Source organism: Kryptolebias marmoratus, linkage group LG3 (assembly GCF_001649575.2).
Source record: "Kryptolebias marmoratus isolate JLee-2015 linkage group LG3, ASM164957v2, whole genome shotgun sequence".
Lineage (NCBI taxonomy): Eukaryota > Metazoa > Chordata > Actinopteri > Cyprinodontiformes > Rivulidae > Kryptolebias > Kryptolebias marmoratus.
Window position 1 is genome coordinate 1,586,161 of NC_051432.1, and position 21,572 is coordinate 1,607,732.

The 21,572-nt window shown below is 42.2% G+C and overlaps 3 protein-coding genes across 4 annotated transcripts in view; 2 read left to right on the plus strand and 1 right to left on the minus strand.

The window, feature by feature from the left end:
* The first annotated feature begins 231 nt into the window (after nucleotides 1–231).
* serhl (serine hydrolase like) lies at nucleotides 232–7,826 on the plus strand. Its single transcript, XM_017432091.3, has 12 exons — nucleotides 232–442; nucleotides 2,410–2,553; nucleotides 2,771–2,884; nucleotides 4,414–4,455; nucleotides 4,538–4,557; nucleotides 4,647–4,721; nucleotides 4,932–5,041; nucleotides 5,116–5,195; nucleotides 5,283–5,317; nucleotides 5,389–5,465; nucleotides 5,552–5,639; nucleotides 6,278–7,826. The coding sequence occupies exons 1-12, from the start codon at nucleotides 385–387 to the stop codon at nucleotides 6,419–6,421; spliced, it is 987 nt and encodes a 328-aa protein (XP_017287580.1). The 5' UTR covers nucleotides 232–384; the 3' UTR covers nucleotides 6,422–7,826.
* Nucleotides 7,827–8,644: 818 nt separating this feature from the next.
* Nucleotides 8,645–17,409, plus strand: atad5b (ATPase family AAA domain containing 5b). 2 transcript variants are annotated; one of them, XM_017432105.3, is made up of 15 exons: nucleotides 8,645–9,232; nucleotides 9,686–9,940; nucleotides 10,027–10,123; nucleotides 10,221–10,303; nucleotides 10,407–10,555; nucleotides 11,138–11,309; nucleotides 11,987–12,264; nucleotides 12,349–12,442; nucleotides 12,584–12,648; nucleotides 14,395–14,581; nucleotides 14,665–14,786; nucleotides 14,875–15,226; nucleotides 15,311–15,608; nucleotides 16,615–16,761; nucleotides 17,036–17,409. In XM_017432105.3, the coding sequence occupies exons 1-15, from the start codon at nucleotides 8,794–8,796 to the stop codon at nucleotides 17,130–17,132; spliced, it is 2,835 nt and encodes a 944-aa protein (XP_017287594.1). In that variant the 5' UTR covers nucleotides 8,645–8,793; the 3' UTR covers nucleotides 17,133–17,409. The 2 variants fall into 2 exon arrangements, with proteins under 2 accessions (XP_017287594.1, XP_017287593.1); XM_017432104.3 differs by having other exon boundaries at nucleotides 8,646–9,232; nucleotides 14,875–15,608.
* tefm (transcription elongation factor, mitochondrial) overlaps nucleotides 16,842–21,572 on the minus strand; it is a 7,153-nt gene continuing 2,422 nt past the window's right edge. The window contains exons 2-5 of the mRNA XM_017432106.3: nucleotides 19,649–20,145; nucleotides 19,101–19,250; nucleotides 18,823–19,001; nucleotides 16,842–17,979 (exon numbers count right to left, since the gene is read on the minus strand). Of these exons, the coding sequence (XP_017287595.1) occupies nucleotides 17,715–17,979; nucleotides 18,823–19,001; nucleotides 19,101–19,250; nucleotides 19,649–20,145 (1,091 nt within the window). The 3' untranslated portion in view covers nucleotides 16,842–17,714. The remainder of the gene's footprint in view (nucleotides 17,980–18,822; nucleotides 19,002–19,100; nucleotides 19,251–19,648; nucleotides 20,146–21,572) is intronic.

Here is a 21,572-nt window from a genome sequence, read left to right on the forward strand (position 1 = left end):
TCATCTTACCCACTAAAAAAAATTATTTCGTTAGTCCTCAGCATTGTTTATATAGCCCTGCGCCTTTAAGTATACTGTAGCAAGATGGCGCCGCTTTCGCCGCATCTCGGCCCGAGCCTTTAAAGCGGCGTGTCATGTCTATTCATATAAGTCATTGCTTATATGTCATTGGTGGTAGCAGTGGGCGGAACCTTTGTATTTGCTTTTGTTGTTCCGGGGACCGATAAACGGACGCTCCCAGCATAATATGGTGTAACACCAGAAAGCGTCGGTGGGTGTCAACAAAAGCAGGAGTGAAAAGTCATTTGGCATTTAGTTGACAACTTTTTTTGTATTTAGACTTTGGCTCCGTTGTTGTTGTCTTCAGTCAAGGTGTTTTCTGAGATGATACAAGCTTTGAAAAGCGTCAGACACGTAACATCTGGAACAATGAAACAAACAGGTAACTAAACTACTGCTGTCAAATTCGGTAAGGAGAAATGAGTGTTTTTATTCCTTTTAAATTAACCACAGCTATATCTTAAAAGAGAAAAGTTAATAGGAACTACGTTTTCTTGAAAATACATCTAAAATAACTATTGTCATGTATATTAGTCGCCTACAGGACATTTAATTAGAAAAGGACTTTGAACCTATATGTTTTTAAAACTTAATAAAGGCTCTAGCGAACTTAACAGGTATTAGAAATGGCGTAGTCTTTATATTTGCATGGTAAATGGCCTGCACTTGTGTAGCGCTTTATCTAGTCCAAGGACCCCAAAGTGCTTTATACTACATTCAGTCATTCACCCATTCATCCACACGTTCACACACTGATGGTGATAAGCTACATTGTAGCCACAGCTGTCCTCGGGCAGACTGACAGAAGTGAAGCTGCCATTACACCAGCACCACCAAGCCCTCTGACAACCACCAGTAGGCAAAGCAGATGAAACATCATGCCCAAGGACACAACGGCTGAGACAGATGGGGCGGAGGCTCGAACTGGCAACCCTCCAGTTACAGGAAGAACCCTTACTGCATGACATAAACGTATTCTTCTACATATGGTTAAAAGTTTTTATAAGACTTTAAAACATTTATTTTTGTAACAAGCTTTTGGGATGATTGTCTGTATTGTCTTAACGATGAAATAATTAAGGTCTTCGTATCTAAGGGCAGAGATTGTTCTATTTTCTTAAAGATCTCCAGATTATGGGATGCTGCTGTGGCCTTCTGTATAAACTGATCAGCAGAAATGATCTTAAGTGTTTCTTGAAGACATTAAATCTCTTTTTTCATAAGGCTTTTTGCCAATTCTGTGGGTTTGGGTGTCAGACCTATAATTTGTATTTGGGACAATCCCTCTAAAAGGGTCATTGGAGTGACATTAATGTTTAAACTGAGGAATTTCTTGTTTAAACAAAGGGGGCTGCTGGGGGTCATCTCTCTAACACACAATACAACCTTGACTCCTCAGGTAGTTTTACAACCATTTACAGCTGAAACCCTTTACATATTAGTCTAGTTAGTAAACATTTCACAAGTGACAAAACCCCAAAGTACTCACAGTTTGGACAGGTGGGTTAGTGACTCAGTAATCAGACTATAACCTGGAAATTCGGAGACCCAGTCAACTTTTTGTTCTGCTCCACAGCCTGTTCCTGAACAGGAGCATCATAAAATCAGCCCTCAGACCACCAGTTGTTACAGAACAGAGTTTTTAGATCAGACCAGACTGTTGTTTTGTTGGAATCAGTTGTTCAGGACCCACTGCGAGCATCTGTGTGTTCACTCCTAACAAATTACAGCTATACTTTTCTATACACAAGCATCATGTCATGTGGACAAACAAGAAACACGTGGTCAAGCCTTTTGCCCTGTTTGATTCCGGTCAAACATTTTTTAACAAATTTCCTTTAAACCGATAAACTGACGTTTACAGCTGCAAAACTGAATTTAGATATTCTTAGTGTCAAAGTTTGAGATCAAGTAAGAACTGAAGGCTGGCACTAATCCCCAAACTACAACATCACTTTGTTACAGTAAATGGACTGTACTTATATAGCACCTTTCTAGCCCACCAGGCCAATCAAAGCACTTTACAACACAATCTGTGCCCTCATTCACCCATCCGCACATTCATACAGCACTCTACTACAGCTCTACAAAGCTAATCTGAATAAATCATTCTGTAGAGACTAATCAGTGCTCTAAACCCCATCCATACATCGGGGGACACATCAGAGTCAATGAGCGGTTCAGTGTCTTGCCCCGGGACGCTTCGACATGTGACTGCTCCCAGGAATCAAATCATCAACTCTCTCATTGGAGGCTGACTGCTCTAACCACTGATCCACAATTGCAAAAAAAAAAAAGGTTGGCATTATAATGTTTAAAAAATAAGTATTTTCCTTATTGTGTGTCTAGTTTCAGAGCTCTCTGTACCTGTACCGTGGGGAGAAATCCGAGGGAAAGTCTGGGGTCCAGATCACGGTCGGCCTGTTCTCTGCCTTCATGGCTGGGCTGATAACTGTGGTACATTCAACACCCTCATTCCCCTTCTACCCAAAGGTACTTGTTGTTGCAGTAACTAGGATGACACAATCAAAATGTGACACTTTGATTTATCATAAAATCTACTTTTGCTTCTTGCATTTTGCCAGCTGTGTTTGATTTCCAACAAGTTAGGAGAGTTAAAAATAGAACAATCTAGCAAGAGTTATTTTGGCAAGAACTCTGTAAAGCACAGTGTTTGAGGCACTCAGTTTTTCCTCTGTGTTTCCATCAGACTTCAGATATGTGGCGATGGATCTGCCGGGTCACGGCTGCTCATCACATCGTCCTCCTGGAGTTCAGTACATGTTTCCCTCCTACGTGATGGATGTGCGCCGAGTTGTTGATGGTGTGAAAGCTCAAGGACAACATCATTGTTCACTTAATCAAATTGAACTGTTTTGTATCTTTGTTCAGTTACTTTCGTTAGAAACATATGATATATGGAGTATAATAACAAATGAGAATAATGCTTTGCAAACACCTGTTGACAAAGTTAATTCATTAATAATGTCTAAAATGATAACTGTATTAGTGTGGTTCACTATCTTTGTTGTTCTTAATTAATGTTCTAGTTCGTAGACCAAATGTTTCCTCAGTGAAAGACTGGGTTGTTACACTTTCAGGTGGAGAAGAAGTCTAATTGTGGTTTGTGCCTCTGAGCTAAGCAGTAGTTTGGGGTTCACAGCCTTCTTAGAGTCTTTGTGTGGAGCACTGGAAGGTGCTCTTCTCCTGACTCTGTGTAGGTGATGACCGTGTGAGCTGGAGGGTAGTGACTGGGAGACACAATCTGCCTAATCTGAAGTGTTTTGTTGATGATTTGACCATAACAAACAACGTGTTTGAACAAAGATTTGTCCAGAAGGACATGCAGCCAAAGGTTACGTTTCAACTACAAAGAGGGTCACACTTCTCAGCCTCTCTGTAAAGATTAATGTCAAGGTGCTGGAAAAGAGAGTTTTCACTAATAGTCGAACCTCAGATTCAGAAAGAGAAGTGTGGTTTTCATCCTGGTCGTGGAAAATTAGGAGTATAGAGTTTTAGGCCCTCTATTAGGAGGCATTATGTACAATTGAGGCTAGAGTTTGGTTCACATTGACAATAAGATGTAAGACTTGTTTCTGGCAAGTGTTGGAATCTACCAAGGTGGCTCTTGTCTAACTTTTATGGACCGAATTTTGAGGCACAGTCAAAAAGCAGAGGGACTTCAGTTTGGGAGACATCAGAATTCATTGCTACTTTTTGCAAATGACGTGGTCCTGTTGGCCTCATCAAGTGGGGCATCTCCAGCAGGCTCTGGATCAGTTTTCAGCCATGATAATGATGGATTGGATTGCCAACTCCACAGTGGGAATGAACCACTGATCCAAATTCAAGTTCAAGTGTCTTGTGCTCTTGTTTATGAGTGGGTGTATAACAGCTGGAGACTGATAGGTGGGTTGGTGTAGGGTCTGTAGTGGTGAACAGGGGGCATAGCTGTAAGGCAAAACTGCTGATTTTACCATTCAGTTTATGCAAAGTGACTGAAATGAGCATCCTCTTCAGAGTGGCTGGACTCACCTTTTGGGTCAGGGTGAGGAGTAAAAGAGATAATATGTTGTAATCAACTCGGGAAAGCCTCAGGCTACATCCAGATGAGCTTGAAGAAGTACCTTGGGAGAGGGAGAATTAAGCTGTTGCTTCTGTGACTTTATCTGAAATTATCTACAGAAGATGGACGCACAGAAAATTAATATGTCATCAAGTTTAACCATCTTGTCCCCCAAGCATCTGTACAGCAGCTGAAAGCAGGGATGTTTTCTTTAAACTAAAATGATCTCAGTGTTTTATAATGATATCCTGAACCGGGTTGATGATGTGTGAAATTACCCCCCACAGCTCTGCAGTGGAGCAAATTCTCCATCATTGCCCACAGCATGGGTGAGTGCCGCTACAGAACATTTTAAATCAAAGCTTTAAAATGTTCCTGTTGTGTTTTATTGACTTCTTATTTTTGTTTCAGGTGGGAACATAGCTGGAATGGTAAGCCACTTACTGTAGTTTTATTTAGGTATGACTGAAATTCAGCTGCTTTGTATCATCGTCATCATTCATGTGGTGTTTGTTTGCAGTTCAGCGCCGTGTACCCTAAGATGGTGGATGCTATTGTACTGGTGGACTCCTTTGGGTTTTTACCTACAGATTCGGTATTTTTTTCATTACACTTGGGTTTTTTTGTTCAATGATGTAGCTGCCAGTCTCTCTGAACCCTGAATCCTTCATCTTTCCTCTTACTTTATTGGTTAAAAAAAATAAAAGAAGGATAGGGAAGAGCAAGTTTCAAATATTAAAAAAATAACAAAACAACTTTTGTTTGTTTACTTGCTCTGCGCTCGGCCTGCTGGTTTATTTTTCAGAAAGAACTGCCCAGAATAATGCAGGAAGGCATGGATGAGATGTTAGAGTTGGAAAAACAGACAAAATACAAGCCAACAAAAGTTTATACTTATGAGAAGGCTGTTGAGAGGTAATCCATCCTCCTATTCCAGCAGCTGTAAAAGTCTGCTGTATGTACACTCATCCAATGTGTTCAACATTCAGGCTCATGACCGGAAACGACAGTCTGACTGAAAAGTCTGCAAAAATCCTTCTCGAGCGAGGTCTGGTTGAAGTTGAAGGAGGTCTGTACTCTTCCTCATTTCAAATCCGTATTTTTTCCTCCATAATGCTGAATGTGTAACAGATTTATTAATTTTTTTCTGTCACAGGGGTGGTGTTCTCTCGAGACATGCGTCTTCATTTGGTAGGCTTGGTTCTGTTTCTTCGTTACAAGCTTTGTGCAGCTGGGGACATTTTCGTTTTGTGTGTTTTCAGAAAAACACGGTTCGCATCAGTTTGGAGCAGAGTCTGGACTTCCAGTCAAGAATTGAGGCTTCTATTTTAGTTATTCTGTAAGGCCTTGTGTTTTTGTCGTTGTCGACGCGTATGATGCGAGAACAAACGCCACTGACCTCACACGCCTCGTTTGTGTTTACAGGGCAGAAAGTGGATTTGAGAAGCTGTTTGCTGAAGACGAGCAGAAGAAATTTCCATCAATAATTCTTCAGGGTTACAGAGACAGAAATGTGAGTGATTATTTTTGTTAACCTTATATCTTGGTGTTTAGTTTTACCCGTTAGATCTGTTTATCACTGAATAAATCTGATGTTTTTGCCCATTTGTGTTTGTGTGTCAGCAAATATCTCATGAACCACCGGGCAGATTTCAGTGAAACCCTCAGAAAGTAATTACTGCTTGTACATCTGCAACTGACTAACTTTTGGAGTTAACGCGATTCAAGATGGCTGCCGCATCTAATCAAGATTGCTAGCAATGGACACAGGTTCCCACAGAGTGCGAAAGTCTGATGAAGTTGTGACAACATGATGAACAAACAGGAGACAATTATTCACTCGACAGCACAGAGTAACCCTGATCACCCAATCAGCTTCAGCCTCACTGTCCCAGATAGTTACATAACTTAATCTAAATAAAACCTACTATAGTCCTGGCCATGGCACATTTAAAACTTTGTGTACGAATGTCTTTTGATAACGAATGACATTAAAATCAAAAACCCATAATCTAATGATCAGTCTGCAGTTTTGCCACTAGATGTCAGTAAACTCAAAATCTTACCATTTAAAAGCTCTTTTTTTTGGGAGGGTTCTACTGCAGGTGGAATAGTTTTATTTTTGTAAACATGTCTGTCTCTGTGTTTCAGCACACTGTGGTGAGCGTTCCAGGCAGTCATCACGTCCACCTGAATAACCCTGAAGTTGTTGCTCCACTCGTGTCAGACTTCCTGAGGAGCAAGCTGCTCTCGCAGTCGGCTGGATCAGGAGATATTGATACTTCAAAGTTATAGCAAGTTTTAATCATTTCCCACAAACCATGTCACACTGCTAAAGCTAGCAACTTTTTGTTTTTAGTTAGTTAGAGGTTTTTATATTTGCACAGTACCGTTTACACTCTGGTGCTTAAAAACTCAGTTGTCTGGTGGCCTTAGCTTAGACCGGTGAGTTTAGTTTATTTGTTTGCTTATTTAAAGTGTTTAACTCTTAAAAACACTTTGACATGACGTGAACGTTGATTTAATTTAGCAGGACACAAATCTGTGGCAGCTGGAGTTTCATGAGCCAGTAAACAATATTAAAGGAACAATTAGAGCATGTCTGCCTCTGTGCAGATAAACAGGATTTATTTTTGCATAATGATTGACAAAACGATGAAAGAAATGAACAAACACTGGAAATGAATAAGCATCATGTTTCTGGGAACATCATTCTGTAAACTAGTTATAGAAGAATGGGAACTTTTGAGTCAAAAGTAGGAGATAAAATCATTTTTAATCACACATCAGTAGTTATTTTTTCACATTATGAGATTTATTATAAAGAACAATCACGTTTCCCACCAAAAGTTTTCCTCATCGGTCTCCATAATATTAAAACTTTATGATTGGGTATTCAGAAATTGTTGGCAAAAAACATTAATTTGCAGGTGAGGTTAAAGCAAACAGAGCAGCAACTTCCAGCAGATAATCCCACTGAAATTTACCAACGTCTCTGTTTATGTCACGAGTTTCCTTAGAGGAAAAAAAAAAACGGGGAACACTTTAATCAAGATCGTATTTATGATTCTGTTTAAAAGCATTTTTATGATTCTTCTGTCTACATAGTCATCTTTGTTCTTTTTTTTTTTTTTTGCTTTTCTAAATATCTTCTTAGTAATCAAATTAATAACACAAAATACATTATTGCCGTATGAAAAACTTTTCATATAGATACAAACATTTTTCACTTTTGAAAATGGTCAGGTTCTTAAAAAATAATAATTCCTCTTGAGGTAAAAACAAAATCTAAACAAAAAGGGGATTTTAGCTCTGCAGTGACATTTAACTGCAGAAAGAAACCAAGTTATTTTTGATGTATTTTAGAACAAGTCATAACTCTTAAGGTCTGTGAAGTTTGAAGGGAGAAGTGTTTTGAATTTTAAGCTGATTGACTTTAGTTATGTTGTAAAAAGGTGTCCCAAATAGGCATCATTTAGCAGTCAGATGGGGCAAACATCAGCTCGTCCCATACCACTTACATAAGCTCCAGTGGTTAAAACAAGTGTTGATGGTTAAGCGTGTGTTCTGGTTTCAGCTCTGTCAGGGGTTAGTTTTTTTTTTATCAAAATGCTTCTGTCCAATAATCTATTTTGATCCTCTGGCTGTTGAGGATGTTCTGTTTGCTTGCAGTCACAAATAAAAGTTTATGTTCTTGTTCTCCAGTGGTCTTTGTGTATCTTTGACTTCTGAGGTCCAGATTTATGTTTAAGGGCTATTTTATTATATCTGCTCTTTGTATCTCTGACTGTTAAAGAAATGTTTCTGGTTTGTGTTTGTTTTTTTTTTCCTGAGTTGCCTACTTTAGAGGTCACCACAGTGGACCATCTGCCTTCATCTTCCTCTCTCACCAACCCTCTATGTGTCCTCTAAATCCATAAACCTCCGATGTCTTAAAGTTAGCATCCTAAAACTTAGTATTTCATAATTATCACCATCAAAATTATGAGATTTTATTTTGAGTATTGAGTATCTCAAGATTAGGAAATAGTAAATTGTAATTAGGAGATGCTAGGTCATAAGTATGTCATTTTAAAGTCATTTATAGGATAAAATAAGTCAATTTTTAGATATAGTATCTCAAATAATCTTGTTTTTTCTTCATGTTGGCGGAAATGGGCTTACATACTAATGGCCTCTGACATGTTCAGGGATCAAAAAGTGTTGTCTGAGTTTTTTAGGTGAAGAAACGTCTTCAAAAATCTTCTCTTTCACAGAAAAATAAGTGCGGTTGGTTGGCTGATATGTATGAGAGCATCTTCCTTTATAAACGATCTTCGAAGTCTTCGCAACTTGGCTTTAAAAAGTTCACCATTTTAGTTAATGGTAAAACAAAATGTTCAGCAGCTAAATGTGGACAGTTTTATTTTTCGTTTTTATGGGTGAAAACATATTGTTGATTATATATATTTTTATATTGTTAAGTATTTGGCGTTATGTTTTTTTATTTGTTTGACGTCGTGTCGCACAAAAGTGACGTCTGCGCTACGTATTAAGATGAGCGCCATATTCAAAATACTCGGATTGGGCAGTCTGATGTACTGAGATTGGACAGATTGTCCAATGGGCAGTCTAATGGACGGAATTAAGCTTTAATCCGCGGACAGGAAGGCTGCAGTTTTTCGACGATGCGCAGGAAACTCAAACGCAGCAGCGTTGTTCGTGGTTCAGCGAGTAAAAACCCACGGGCCGAGGTGATCGTGTTGTCAGAGTCGAGCTGCTCCGAGGATGAGAAGCATCCGGCCGCTCACGGAGAAGAAAAGAGGGGCACGGCTTTGAAAACCGCACCGATTTTCCTCCGTACGAATCAGATCAGGAGGAGTAAACACAGCTCAGCTCGACAGGCTGCTCAGAGACCCGAGCTCCCTCCTGATGACGTGGTGAGAAGTCCACCCACTGTCCCTCGCGGACCTGTGGTGTCCTCCTGGAGAGGACAGCTGCCGTCCTCCTGTTTGCAAAGAGGCCTGCAAGACATCCGAGCGTCAAACGCAGCTGTCCCACTTCAGTCACTTTTCAAAAGTTTGCAGAAGAAATCAGGCCCAAGGCTGCAGGAGTTTGGCTCCTCGGGTGAGGCTGATCTCCAGTTTCTTATCTGCCTGATGGTGTTTTGGTAAACTAGAAAAGCGGGAAAAATAGAAATGTTTATTACTAAGAAGTTTAGTCTTTTTCTTAATCAGATTCCTTGAAGAAATGCCTATCACCCGCCACCTTTCAGAGCTTATGTTATGACTCTCAGCTACTACCACGTCCAATTTTAATTCATTATCTGCAAAACTGACTGAGTTTTAGCCATTTTCATGGTGGCTTCTGTTGCTCAGCTGGGGAGGTCATCTTGAATCGGCTTGACTCCAAAAGTTAATCAGTTGTAGACGTATGTCCACTGATTACTTTCTGGAAGTTTTATTCATGAGATATTTTGCTAACAGACAGAAACATGGACACACACACTCAAAAGGAGACAAAAAAAAAACATATCTGCGTGTGTCTTTGGGTGATAACCAGAGCACTCTTCTCTTCCAGACTCCTTACAGAAGCATTTAAAAGAGAAGAGGAAACGGGGACACGAAATCTCTGAGGGATTTGCGAAGCGCCTGAGGTCCAGTCCCTGTCCACTGTCAGGACAGGGTGTCCGGGAGAGGACGGTCTACAGTGGAAGGAAGCAAGCTGGAGGCAACAAGCTGAGTCGCACCCACAGACTGAAGCAGCAAAGCGAGAGGGCGGATGGGACCACATCAGTCACTCAGTCACTCACAGCCTCTGATGTGATCCATGGAGGTGGAGCTTCTCAGCTGTAACTCGCCACATGTTTTCTGTCCTTACAGGCTGGATAAAAGGAACCGTTTTCTCTTTGTTTTGTTTAGACTCCTGCTCTGGTGGACTTCTTTGGACGGACAAGTACAGCCCTAAGCAATCAAGTGAAGTGGTTGGTCACTCTGCCTCGGTAAACAAACTGCACAGGTAAAAGCTTTGGTAGCTCCTGAGGTTTCTCGTTCAGACTTTCGGCACGGGCAAAATAACTTTCCTTTTGTTTGTTTTTTTGTTTTTTGAAAACCAGCTGGTTGAAGAAGTGGAAACTTAGAGCTGACAGAGATGAGAGGAGGCGAGCCGAAGAAAGGAAACGAGAAGAAAACAGCAGTGGTGAGAACGCACGTTCCTCTCAGTCATTTTTAATTTTATTTTAAAATCTACAGAAGCTCAACTGAAAACTGGTTGGACAAAGTAATGGCATCTTCCTGTGCAGACTCATGGGACTGTGGGGACTTCCAGGGCGAGGCTGCGTTGGATGATGGAGGGGAGGAAGCTTTGTGTAACGCCATGCTGCTCACAGGACCCCCGGGCGTAGGCAAGACCGCCTCGGTGTACGCCTGCGCTCAGGAGCTCGGCTTCAAGGTGGGAATTTAAAAAACGGCTGAAAACCTCACAGGTGGAGGCTGATATTTGCCTGCAGATCAACATACTGGCTCTGTTGAAGGAATGCACATCGCCCGCCATCCTTCATGACAGAGTTTTAGACTCAGGGTGAGAATGGTTATACAGGTTAAACATCGGCGTTTTGTCAGGTTAGGGTATCACCGAACACCGTCGAAGGCGAAAGGCTAGAAAGTCAAGGAAAGCCCAAGTTGGTCCCAAACTATTATTGGGTTTTCTAGAAGAAAGTCGATGCGTGTAAGAATCGCTGCATTGACACCCTTTTAAAATATCCTCAGAAATCTTCTCGTTTTAAGTTGCTTCTTTCACTCTTTGATTATTTAAGAGCTCAAACAGGCGGTAACATGTTAGGTCCAACATGGAGCCGAGTTCATGTTTTCTGTGGATGTTGTTGTTGTAAGTTCCAGGTTTGGGTGTTGAACTCATTGACTTGTATTTTTTTTTAACCTCTGATCTTTTGCGGCCAACTCTTCTGGCCTTTTACAGACTCTCCTTCTCGTATCGGAGTCATTGTTCATTTTCGCTGCTCCTTCTCGATGAAAGGTGTTCGAGGTGAACTGCTCGTCGCGGCGCAGCGGCCGCCACGTCCTGTCTCAACTGAAGGAGGCCACCCAGTCTCACCTGGTGGAGGTGTCCGGGGAGGATCCACTGAAACCGGTGTACTTCAGCAACTACAACCCCAGCAGTTGCACTCCCAAACCTGGGGCTTTACATGGTAGCATGTGATGATTCAGACTGTTTTCATGGTTACTGTTAAATGCTCCTACCTTCACCTTATTTCCAGCACAGATGGAAATAGCAAGGCTACCTGTCCCCTCCCAACCCATCCATCCTCTCTTTGTTCTTAGTCCGTTAAATAAACGACGCACGGTAGCGCTACAGCTAAGTGGGTCAGGCAATGATCGAGCTAATTCATTCATTCGTTTCTCAACTCAGATGAAAGAAAACATTTTATAACTGACAATAAAAAAATCTGCGAGCAGGAGCTGGCTCCTTGGACTGCTTTGCTCAGGTGTTATCCATGAAGGAATGATCTGAAGATTTCCAGCCAATCAGAGCGATTCCTCAGCTTCAGCCCGCTGTGAGAACAGAAGCTCCAGGAAGTTAAACACAGGACTTTCTACTGCTGCCTGTTTAAGAGCTGGATTCATTTAGACCCGTTCTGAGGATCAGTTTTTGACAATAAATTAGTAACCAGTAGACAGATTTTAAAAATTCAAATTGTGTTGGATTTGTCTTTAAAAGATCTAATCTAATATGTTGTGTTTGATGAGGGTATAAAAATCAGGTGGCCTTGCTATTGGAAATGGATTTTCCAAATGCAACAAGAACTTTTACACAGTTTTTTGTTTAAATAATTACATAACAGAAGTTTTTTTTTTGTCTTAACAGGAAAACTATTGCTTCCTCAAAGTGTCCCCTCTGCCTCAAAAAGAACGGCAGCTCGTAACCCGAGGTCCTCCGGTCGCAGAGCCGGAGGTAAAGCACCCACCGTCACGTTGGCTCACTACTTTAAGATGAAGCAGAAAGCGGATCGTTTCCTCTGTTCCGGCGTTTCACAGTCCGGAAGATCAGACGGCGAGAACCAGAAAGCCAGCAAGCCGCAGGACTGTGAGCAGACGGCGCCACAGAGCAAAAAGACGGCCACGTCGCTCATCCTGTTTGAAGAGGTCCGAGACCCGGCGACACCACAGAGGGAGAAGCACACCTGGCCTCGGCTGACTCCCTCTCTGACTTTCTTTCTGCTCCAACAGGTTGATGTCATATTTAAGGATGATGTCGGTTTCCTCGCAGCCATCAAGGCTTTCACGACAACCACTAAAAGACCGGTTATTCTGACCACCAATGGTAACTGTTTTATTATCAATGTACTGCAACTATTATTTATTTATTTGTGTTTGGGAAGTATTTTTAGTTCAGATACACACCAGGTGTAAATGTGACAGTTTGAAGACGAGCTGCGATTTAAAACTCTTTCTTCCTCCATAGATCCCTCCTTCAAAGACAGATTTGACTTCGGCCTGGAGGAAATCATTTTCGAACCCCCATCAGCGGTGAGTTACCTAAATCTCCTCATCCAGCTTCAGTGAAAACTGTACGTGCAGCGAGTTGCAGAGGTATGCACCCCCTTTGGTATTCTGTTTTTATTTCCTTCGAACCTAAAATTGAAAGGGATTCTCATTGTTACGATTAACAGACCTACACAAAATATCCTGGGTTAATGAAAATATATGATGAAAAAACTTGTTTTAATTTTAAAAAAAAAACTGAAAAGGGGTGTGTGCTTATGTGTTCACTATTTTGAAGTCAATACTGTGTAGAGCCACCTTTAGCAGCAGTTACAAACTTTTTTTGTCCGTAATTTCTGACCAAACTGCTGCAGCTCCAGGTTGGATGGGTGCTGCTTCAAACCAAACCAGATATTCTCAGTTGGACTGAGGTCTGGGCTTTGACTGGACCGCTCCAGGACCTTTACCTGGTTCTCCTTAAACCAGAGGAGTGTTCTTCAGCAGAGTCTTTGAGCTCGTTGTCTTGCTGGAAGGTGAACCTCCGTCCCGGTCTCTAATCTCTGAAAGGCTCAAACAGGTTTCCCTCAAGAATTTCTCCATATTTTGCTCCATCCAGCTTTCCTTTACCTCTGACCAGTTTCCCCAGTCTCTGCTGATGGGGGGGGGGGACATGCCCACAGCATGATGCTGCCACCACCATGCTTCACTGTGGGGATGGTGTTCTCAGCATAACGACAGGTGGTAGATTTAGACACAGTGTTATCCTTTAAGGGCCTAAAAGCTCCATTTTAGTCTCATCTGACCACAGCACCTTCTTCCATGTTTGGAGAGTCTCCAAAATGCCCCCAAAACAATCTGTTTTATTCTTTTCTTGACCACTCGTACGTGAAGCCCAGCTCTACAGCTTATAGTTGTCCCGTGGACAGATCCATCAGGGTCATCTTTGGCCTCTTGGTTGCTTCTATATTGCAAATTTATCATCATTGCACTATCAGTGAGCTCAATATCAATATTGCAAAGGACTGCAATAAATCATAGCTCATTATACTAAGTATCATGCATTAATGTTCTTCAACCAAACATTTCTGGTCAATCCAACAGACCCTCAGTTGATGCACACACCCGGCTTAGATGATAGAAGACAGAAGCGTTTGGCTTTAGTTGCTCTGACTAACCCCCTCCTTACCTGGTTGGTGAGTTTTGGTGGACGACCCTCTCTTAGCAGGTTTGCTGTGTGTGGTTTCCATTTATTAATAATAGATTTAATGTTGCTCTGTGGGATGTTTAGGGTTTAGGATTTTTTTTCTGATTTTCTCTGATCTGTGTGGAGAGTTCCTTGGTCTTCATGCTGTCTCTTGCTCGGCAGATCCTTTTTACCACTTAGAGGTGTTGATTCTGGGGGCTGACAGGACAGGTGTAAGGATATACTAAGATCATGTGACACTTAGATGGTCCACAGGTGGATCTTCTTTAACCATGTGGCTTCTGAAGGTAATGGTTGGGGCTTCAAAACAAAATGGGGTGAATACATACGCATGCACATTATTTTTAATTTAATTTAATTTATTTAATCTGGAGTGTTGTGTGTTTCCATTACTTATAATCACAATAAAAATAAATTTAAATCCCAGGCTGTAAAGCCAGAAAACAAAAAGAATATCAAGGGTGTGAATACTTTTTGCACTCTGCTCGGTGGGCTTGTTAAGTTTCCCAATAAGGCTGCATTAAGAAAACAAACTCCAAACAAAATCGTGTCATTAAACCGTACCCCCCTTTCCCGTCCGATCGAAGGTGGACGTCTGCAGCTACCTGCAGCTGGTGTGTCTGGCTGAAGAGGTCCGACTGGATCCGGATGACATCAGCAGCCTCGTCGGACTCACCTGTGGCGATGTGAGACGCTGCCTGCTGCAGCTGCAGCTCTGGGTCCACAGCGGCGGAGGCTGGGCATCTCCGATCGGAGGACCAACGGGTTCACAGCGTACGTCTTCTCTTTGCGATTCACATTCGAGATATTATTTAAAACGAACAAATACTGCAGCGTTTTTTCTGCTCCACAAACAGGTTCGGAAGCCGCCGTCGGAGGTGGTTCAGACCCGCAGCTTCCTCTGTGCCGAGCGGGTTGTTCTGCCTACATGTTGGGTCTCCACCCTGTAACCCCAAATTTTCTTCTAAACGTCTTAAAGGCAAGAATTTACTGTTCCTCTGTTTTTACCCCCCAAATAAAAAGGCCTGTCACCATTAATTGGCCTGTTTTTGATCCTTTAATCCCAGTCTTGGCCTGAAACGAACATAGACGGGCTCCTAAAACTCCTGGCTGAGAGCTGGAGGAGAGATGTGCCTCTTCTCTACTCCAACCTGGAGCTCCTTCTGTCCCTCGCTGCTGAAACATCGCTCCACCGTCTGGACAACAAAACCGACTCCCAGCTGCAGGACGAGCCGAGTCGGTCTGACGCAGACCGAAATGTTGGAGCAAAGACGTCAGCGCCCTGCAGCAATCCCGTCAGGGGTGTCTCTCGCCTTAGCCGGAGGAGACGCACTGCGTCAGCTAAATCGGTTTTGACCACCGAACTTCGGAAAACACCTTTGTCACCCAGAGGGACTCAGTCAGGAGCCCTGTGTTCAGGTGACAAACCTGAGCAACACGCAGACGGTTTGGAAGCCCTGGCGGATTTTTTTGACCTCATGTCTTGTGTTGACACGCTGCCAGATGCGGGACGGCTTGTTTCAGGCTCGCGCGGGTCTGAAGCGTTTGTCTGGACCGGAGCGGCGGTAAAGGACGGTGTGCTGGATGAGATGAGCGAGGAGGGCAGCGGGGGCAGGAGCCAGGAGAGGCTGCAGGATGTCAAGGCAGCCGTTGAAGGTTTGGGGTTTCGGAGAGCGTCTGAGGCGTGGACTGAAGCGCAGAAACACAAAGAGTGGGAAGGACTGCGGGATACGCCGCTGTTGGCTTCCTCTTCTAAAAGGCAGAACCTCAGCTTTACCGCTCAGCCTCTCTGTGCACTGAGGTGAGGCTGCGTTGTTGTAAAACATTTACTTTTCCCACTAATGGTTTGTCTGAGGCTCACTTTCTAGACTGTGTTTCTGTCTGCCTCTCTTTATTAAGAGTGCCGTCGGGAATTGATGTCACAGTTTAGGTTTATTTCACTTTAAATCTTCCATGCTAATGTAGGAAAGTAAAAAAAAACAAGGATTGGAAAGATCATCTTATATACTTTGTCTCAATAATTAACAATAAATGGGTAAAACGATGGTAATAATGTAAGACAGCTGCAGATAAAGCTGTAGAAGTCTACATGAAGACGGCAAGATTTAAGTTCCAGTTGATGGAGCAACGGACAGCTAAGTGAAGAGACACAGTGTACGACTGATGTTCTTCCTGTGCCTCGTACTTCCTGCTCAGAAGCTTTACTGCCATCTTTTTGAAGTCAAAATGTCCAGATGGTAAATGAATTTGGGATATTTGTTAACAAAACTAGAGACGAATGTGTAGAAATTGTCCTTTTAAATTGTTAGGAAAAATTGCCGTCTTTGCAGGATCACGTTTTGACCTGGGGCCTTTCTGGGTGGGGTTTGCATGTTCTCCCTGTGGGTTTCCTCCTACAGACCAGACACAAACATGCTAGGTTCATTGGTAACTTTAAAATTGTCCCTAGGTTTGAGTGGGAGCATGAATGGTTGTTTGTCTGTCTGTCCCTGTGATGGGCTTGGGACCTGTCCAGGGTGTCCCCCGCCTCTCCCACAGCGACTGCTGGAGAAAGACACCAGCTCCCCGTGACCCGGAAAGGAGAAGCGGGTAAAACAAATGGATGGACGGATTTCCATCTTGTTTTAAGCGTAACCTTTGAGACTTTGACACAGAAATGATGGGACAACAAAGTTCATGAAGTTATTGTGTTTTTATCAAATATTATGTCTTTTTGATTCGTCTATTTTTTCAGCAGTTTGTATGCATGCATCTTTGTGTAGTTAAAACCCTCATCTCTCATCCTACCTTCGTGCCTCTCTTCTTAGTGCGTCTCAGAGGAGCTACAAAGTGAGCAGGCTGGTGCTCAGCAGGAAACCCTTCAGCCTGCTGGGGAACAGACAAGCCGTCACTGTCGACTACATGCCCGTCCTTCGCTTCTTCTGTGCACAACAACAAAAAGTAGAACCGGGGAGGTGAGCCTGACGCTGTCTCGGTTCACCTTAGAGATCCTTCAGCTCAGAACTGGTGCTTTTAGAAATAAAACGAATCTTTGTAGTTAATAAATAGTTAAAAGTTTATTCACTTATTATCTCTGTTGTACACCTAATAATGTTTTTTTTAAGTGAGCTTGAATTAATCTGTTCAGAGTATTACAATGTGAAGTTTGCCTTTCAAACCTCATTAGTTAGATGCATTGTTCTACATTATCACAGAAGGTGTATTTGTAACACTTTCCTCCGACTTCAGGTGTTTGAACCGGCGGGGCAGCACACACCTGGGCCTCTCCAAATCAACCTGGCAGCTTCTGGCAGAGGACTTCACTTTGGAGAAACTTCTGACCTAATCTACAATTTGCACTTTATTTGTTTTTACCTGACTGATCGTGTTTATTTTCAAAGTGTAATTATTGCCCGCCGTCATGAAAGGCAGGCAACAATGTAACTGCCTGTTTGTCTGTCCTCAAACGCAAAAAAATGGCTAAAACTGTGAATTTAGCAGCTGGAGCTAAAATTAGGTGCGGGTGATTCCCAACACACACTCTAAATGCTAACATGTAGCACTTTGTTTAAAGCTTTGCAACTCTGTGGGTGAGATGCAAATAATGCTAGTTCCTATTGAATGTAAATAAAAATATTTTATATTATTTAGAACTCCTCAATGTGACATGCTTTGATTGTTTAGGTCCCTTCAGAGGTAAAGTGTCCATTTAGGGTAAAAACCTAAAAAATAGCTTTTAAATACCACACAAGAAATGAAGATCCTTCAACAACAGGATGATGGTACAGAGTGTGACGAAACATCAAGTTTGAAAGGTTTTCCAAATGTGTTATTCACATCAAAACTGTCGATGAAAGTTTGAAACTGCAGCTCAGGGGTTTCCGTCGCAGTTTAAGCAGTCAGTACATGAGAGGAATCCTGCGTGCAGCTAACAGGAGTCGCCGCTGAGCAGCTCGTAAAAAGCAACGGCCTGCAGCAGCGCGTCACTCAGCTCCTCCCCGTCGGTCCTGCTGCTCATCTGGAAGTGGTCCCTGTACTTCAGCAGCAGCTCCTGGGGGATGTTTATCCTAGGGAGCTTTTGTGTCGCCGACTCTGTCATCAGCTGCTGAACCGTCTGAGCCCCGCTGGTCCGAGACTCGCCCACCATCAGGCCGAAGTGGCGTCCCACAGCGGTCCTCACCATGTTCAGAACCCTGCACAGGAAACGGAGAGGCACTGATGAGGACTGATGGTCAAACAGAGAAAAATCAAGAAATGTACGTAGTAAAATGGTGGGATGCATCTTGGTGACAGTAGGGCCATCGTATTCATAACTTTTATTTGGCTTTAAACCATCAATAAACTGCAATGTAAGCACATAAGCTTAAAAAACATGAAAGTAAGGGTAAAGAAGTACATGATTGTTTTTCATTCACACTTCAGAGACACCGTAGCTCAAAATAAAGATCGAGGAAGAGACATGCAAAAAAAGTTAATAAATACAGTATAGTAAAGTAAGTGTTATATGTAAAAACTGACATTTTTACCCTCATGAAATACTTAAGTAACAGCGCAGGTTCTAAATACTGGCACACTTCAGAGGAGAATCCTTCGTGCAAACACAGAAAGAGTGTGAATCCATTGAAAAAGTTGACCAGGATTTGTGTCAAATGACTGAAATGCAGCAGAATGTTTTCAGCAAAACAATCATTTCTGTACTTTGTGAAAAAAATAAAAATATCAGCAAAGAAAGCACCGTTTTGTGGGCGAGGCGTGAGAAGCAGAGGTTCCAAGAAATTGTTGAGTTTGAAGAAGAATAAAAGACCAAAGAATAGAAATTACTGACTACAATCAGTCATTTGCCTATTCATCCACACCTTCACACCGGTGCTCCAAAAGTTAATGTTGGATGTACATCCAGTGATTACTTCCTGAGAGCTTTTATTCAAATCCACCAAAAGAGAGACAGACAAATAAACAGGCACACAGGGAATTACAGTTTCTGATCATCATGAACAAAGCAAGCTTAGACAATATCAATAAATCTCTTTTCTGACCTGGGAGGAATATTATTCTCTGTTGGGGAGATTCTGGGCTCCAGCAGAGCGAACAGCATGGCCTCCACCGCCCTCAGATGGGCCATGATGGGGAACAGAGGTTTATTGTGCACTGAGAGGGAGGGCTTCTCTATCAAGTAAAAGTCTGCTGCTGGGAGGCGGGACACAACTGAGGACACCTGTTGGCATAAAAGGAAATTACAAGTTTTTTTAATCGACATAAAACTCCAGATTCAGTTCAAATGACTTAATACAACAGTTGTCGATAAATGACTTACATCATGCAAATAAGCAGACGCCATGTATGTTCCCTTCAGAAAACTAGGACACTTCTGTTGTCGCCAGTCTAATACTGTCATCCCATGGTCCACGTGGGCCCAGGCGATTTTCTGAACCCCACATATTATTGATACTATGGAACTGGCATTCTGAATAAACAAAGAAAAATTTATTGTATTAAACTTTTCCAACAATGAAAAACAAAACAGACCGAATTCACTGCAGGGAAGTCAGAGTTTAGGATCTGGAATCCAACAAAGGTTCAGCAAAGAAGTAATTTGGATTTTATCACAATAATTATTTAACAAATTTGGCTGCTGACCAAACAAAATATGAGCAAGTAAAACTGTGGGGCAAATGAAGCATTACTCGTTGTCTTATATAAAACTAAACCCAAGACAAAAACAATCTCAAACTCCTTTTGTGCTTTTACAGTTTGTTCGTTTTTTTCCGTAAAAGTTGCTTTTTATTTTTAACCCATCAAATTAGGACAAATGATGGTAGAGTTACCACTAATCACTTATAATTAACCAGAAGAGAAGCTCACCTCCAGCCAGGACCTCTCCACCTCTGGCAGGATAAACTTCACCTGCGGCCCCCTCTCCTTCCACTCCTTCTTCTTCGGGTTGACGATGGAGTTGAAGATGACGACGGCACTTTTGTGCTTCAGCAGTGGTACTTTCATCACACACTCCAGAGTTTTAAACGGTCCGTTTTTTCTCCTGTGCTCCACGACGTTGTGCGCCTTGCGGCCTCTCAGCAGCTTCACACCGGCCAGCTCCGATGCGGAGGCGGTGTTGAGGAGCTGGAGGATGGCGTCTCTCTGTTCGGGGGTGTAGGAGGCGTCCAGGGGTCTGCTGCCATCCTCCTGACAGGGCTTGGATGAGGAGGAGGAGGTGGTGAGAGAGGTGTTCAGGGTTTCGAAGCTGGCCAGGGCAACCCGGCTCCTCCAGCAGCACGTGCACTGGAGGTACTGAAGCTCCAGTTCAGGGAGGGAGCTGAACCGAGGGCGGCGGAGCAACCCGATCTGTCCCGCATACCGAGCTGTAGAGGACATACAGTGAACAGCTAAAGAAGTGTGGAACTACTCATAATATCTGACGTAATGTTCAATCTGGTGTTAGAAAAGAGCACAAAAAGAGTTGCCTTAAGTGGATCGCACTTTAAAAGCAAAGCTCTGCAGTTGTTAGTTGATTTTGCACCAGTTTTGATGTTGAAATCGACCTAAATTTACTGTAAACGCTTGTATAGTGGTGGGATTTTAATCACCTGCATAAAAGAACACAAAATAGATAGGAGGGAAAACACTTAAAAAAAAGCTTCCAGTTTTTATACTTTTTAACACCAAGGTTTAATTCTTCATCAAGACAAAATGATGTTCATTTTTTCTTCCTATTTATAATAAACGAAAAAGAAAAAAAAACAACTTTGTATATATTAGGGTTAGCCTACATTACGATGGAAAGTTTCATACTGTTTATGTAAAACTAGGTTAATAATTTGCATTTATGCAGCTGTGTATTCTGATACTGTGGCTATGGGGTGTGGTTTAGGCTTAGCTGCAGAGGTGAGGTGGATTTGGTGGTTCAGGGAACAGTGTTAAGAATCAGTTCTGTCTCTTCATCTGCAGTAGTAGCTGGGACAGACTGGATTCATCAGAAACGCTCCTCTAGTGTGCCCCCTGAAAAGGGGAAATAATAAAAATATTTACTTTATCGAGAACAATGTGATTTGTGACTCTAGGCTGGGGATATTAGTGGATGAAGACATGCTACAGATACCGTGGGAAGTAACCTGGGGTGGTATGTTTTACTCAAGGACACTCAGGCTGTGAACTGAACTGCAAATGCTGTAATTAGAAGGCAACAACCTTTATCACCCCAGGCACAGCCACTTATAAAAGTTAGGATATAAATACATGATTACAACTATGGGTTCATGATCAGAAACCAAGATACTCGCAGCTTGATGTAGTAAATGAAGCAAAAGTGAACATTATGACGACTAAGACCATATTTTCATAAACGCTCAGTGTGCAAAGTACTCTGCTTGCATGAGCTTTTTGTAGAAATTTTGTTTTAATTTTATTGATTAGATAATGAAATAGATGGCAAAATCTGGAAAAACTATTGATTTTCCAGACACTGTTCTCTTGTTTCCATACTTTCGAAAACACTGAAACAACATTCTACACAGTTCTATACAATTTCATATTTTTTAAGACTAAGCAAGACTACACACACATTACTTAAATATATACACAGACATATAAGCGTAAGGCTCAACTGCACGTTTATTATGACATCTACAAGGAAAGACTACGTAACTATCACACAACACTAAAACATGCAAGAGAGGCTTTCTTTGCAGATGTCATAAACAAAACCACTAACAATGCTCGAGCTTTATTTGCTACTGTTGACAGGCTCACAAACCCTCCTGTGACGTTACCACCTGAACTTCAATCTAAT

Coding starts and splice junctions, on each gene's coding strand:
- serhl (XM_017432091.3), top strand. CDS start 385: ATGATACAAGCTTTGAAAAGCGTCAGACACGTAACATCTGGAACAATG. Junction 4,558..4,646: donor GTGGGAACATAGCTGGAATG/GTAAGCCACTTA, acceptor GTTTGTTTGCAG/TTCAGCGCCGTGTACCCTAA. Junction 5,466..5,551: donor GCTTCTATTTTAGTTATTCT/GTAAGGCCTTGT, acceptor TTGTGTTTACAG/GGCAGAAAGTGGATTTGAGA.
- atad5b (XM_017432104.3), top strand. CDS start 8,794: ATGCGCAGGAAACTCAAACGCAGCAGCGTTGTTCGTGGTTCAGCGAGT. Junction 9,941..10,026: donor CTCTGATGTGATCCATGGAG/GTGGAGCTTCTC, acceptor TGTTTTGTTTAG/ACTCCTGCTCTGGTGGACTT. Junction 10,304..10,406: donor ACGAGAAGAAAACAGCAGTG/GTGAGAACGCAC, acceptor CTTCCTGTGCAG/ACTCATGGGACTGTGGGGAC.